Source organism: Dendrobates tinctorius, unplaced genomic scaffold (assembly GCF_039654945.1).
Source record: "Dendrobates tinctorius isolate UK_male_01 unplaced genomic scaffold, ASM3965494v1 ptg000070l, whole genome shotgun sequence".
Lineage (NCBI taxonomy): Eukaryota > Metazoa > Chordata > Amphibia > Anura > Dendrobatidae > Dendrobates > Dendrobates tinctorius.
Window position 1 is genome coordinate 76,341,175 of NW_027361738.1, and position 2,293 is coordinate 76,343,467.

The 2,293-nt window shown below is 52.1% G+C and overlaps 1 protein-coding gene across 1 annotated transcript; it reads right to left on the reverse strand.

Annotated features, from left to right (window-relative positions):
- Window positions 1-257: 257 nt before the first annotated feature.
- Window positions 258-2,019, reverse strand: LOC141095706 (uncharacterized). Its single transcript, XM_073581948.1, has 2 exons — window positions 1,740-2,019; window positions 258-1,634 (listed from the first exon to the last, which is right to left on the reverse strand). Exons 1-2 carry the CDS (start codon window positions 1,868-1,870, stop codon window positions 476-478), a joined length of 1,290 nt encoding a protein of 429 aa, XP_073438049.1. The 5' UTR covers window positions 1,871-2,019; the 3' UTR covers window positions 258-475.
- Window positions 2,020-2,293: the final 274 nt, after the last annotated feature.

Here is a 2,293-nt window from a genome sequence, read left to right on the forward strand (position 1 = left end):
CTGACTAAATACTTTTTTTCCCCACTGTATATATGTGTATGTATATATATACGTATATATATGTATATATATATATATACAGTATATATGTGTGTATATGTAAATATATATATATATGGGTATATATATATATATGTATATATATATAAATAAAATAAAAAAAAGAAAAATCTGAAATATAGTATCCCTTTCAGAGTTGGATGGCTGACCATCCGGTATAAAGTAAAGAAAAACAAACCATAGTGTACGGCGCAGTGTGTGCAGGCGGTGAAAGACACAATAACCAAACATTATTTTGAAATAAAAATTTAACATTTATTTTACTTATTAGTTGGTGGAAACTGGGGGGTGTGGAGGGATGAGGAACGGCTTTAGGTGGAGTAAGGGGTTCTAGGGGAAGGAGGAACCAAAGAAGTGGGGGAAGGGAGCCGAGGCAAGGAAAGTTGTGAAGTGGGAGGTGAGGGAGGAGGGAGGGTCAGAGTCCTCCTCTTTGTTTTTTTATGACGGTGGCCCGTCGTCTTGCTGCTGTCCTCTCTAGAGCGGCTAGAGCCTGAGGACTGGCTAGACCCCGGGGACCGCCTTGAGCCTCTGGACCGCCTTGAGCCTCTGGACCGCCTTGAGCCTCTGGACCGCCTGGAGGCTGTGGACCGGCTGGAGCTGGGGGACCGCCTGGCGCTTGTGGACCGCCTGCCAGGATCTTGTACCTGCTGTGGCATGCTGGTGGTGGTGGATGTCCTGGCAGGGGCCGTAAATATTGAATGCGGGTCCCCCAGCTGATGCTGCTCCGAGGAGGTGGTGCTGGTGGTGGTGGCGGTCCATGCAGGCGTGGTGGCTGTGGTGGTCCATACCGGGGTGGTCCTCCCGCTGGTGGTGGTGGTGGCGGCGCTACAGGCAGGGGTGGTGACGACGGGCCATCCAGTGGTGGTGGCGGCAGCAGTGGTGGCCAGGCAGGAGCAGCGCTTGGCATGGTGTTGGCGGGTAAGTGTCCAGCTGCACTCGGACTTGGGGCGGTATATTGGTGTCCGGCGAGGCTTGGAAGTGTGGTGGCTGTGCAGTGATATGCAGCAGAAGTAGGTAATGCTGTAAAACGAGTCAGGGGTGGCACCGGTGGAAATGCCACCGCTGACTGCTGCATAATCCTACTCCGCTGCATAGCCTGCATAAAAGCATTGTTGCAGGCCTGCATGACAGTCAACTGGAGGTCAGGGGTAAGGTGTTCCGCCGTGTCCCGAGCTATTTGTGTATAAAAATGATGCGCTGGTCTGGCGAGGTCGACTTCCAGGCGCTCAAGGCGACCCTCGATAGACTTGTAGCGTTGGTCCAAAAGGAGGATACCACTCTCAAGTCTATCGGAGAGTGCCTTGAGGCTACTCTGAAAGGCCGAGCTCAATTCAACGAACTCGGGCATGAGAGGCCTGTCCGAGGTCCTCTGCCGCTGCTGGCGGGAAGTGCCCGCAAAACCAGTGGCAGAGACCTGGGACAGGGGAACACCTGAGCGACCAGCTTCCTGGTCTCCAGATGACTGTGGTGCAGACCTGCAAGGTGCTTCCTCGCTGATGGATGGCTGGGAGGGGTCCAGGGCAGCTTGATGAAGGACCGCTTCGGGCCCAGGTTGCAGGGTGCTGCTCCAGGTGCTGTGAAAAGAAAAGAAAGAAATTACTACCATAAATTAACAATCGCCAGCTCCTGTGGAATAGAAAAGCACAGAATAAAACACAATGCAACGAGAAAATACTTACGTTCGGGAGGCAAGGACCGGTCTTAAAAATGCCAAGGCACGATGGTATCTGTACTTCGTGCCAGTCCTTGCCGCAGCACCACTGCGAACCTGCTTCTCCTGACGGATATCCCTGTTGAAGCGGTCCTTCATCGAGCGCCAACGGGTTCTAACTTTGTTCACTGTGGTGGAAAAAAAAAAAAAGAAAAAAGTAAGACTATGCACTGGAGGCTGTGATCATCCAACTGTGTGTGATGATAGAAACTCCATGGAGTTAATAGCATCACACACAGTTGGGTGATCCCGGCCAAGATCACTGCTGCATCACACTGCATTTAAATACTTACGAAAATCCTTGCGGACCCAGGGAGAGGCGTTGTCCCAGCCATCCATCAGCGATTCGGCCACCTCGTTCCAGAGCCACCGGATCACCACGTTGTCCGAGTGCAGTTGGTGACGGGTGTCCCACAACGGGACTCGCTCCTGGACTAGACGGATGAGCTCGTCGTTGTCCAGGGCGAGGTCCTCCTCCCGCTGTGGAGCCTAGAAAAGAAAGACAAACATTAATCTTTGAAA

Bases quoted from the DNA above. Each gene is read 5' to 3' on its own strand.
- LOC141095706 (XM_073581948.1), bottom strand. From the start codon at position 1,870: ATGAAGGACCGCTTCAACAGGGATATCCGTCAGGAGAAGCAGGTTCGC. The intron at 1,635-1,739 runs GTAAGTATTTTC...TTCTTTTCACAG, and splicing joins CCGGTCCTTGCCTCCCGAAC to CACCTGGAGCAGCACCCTGC.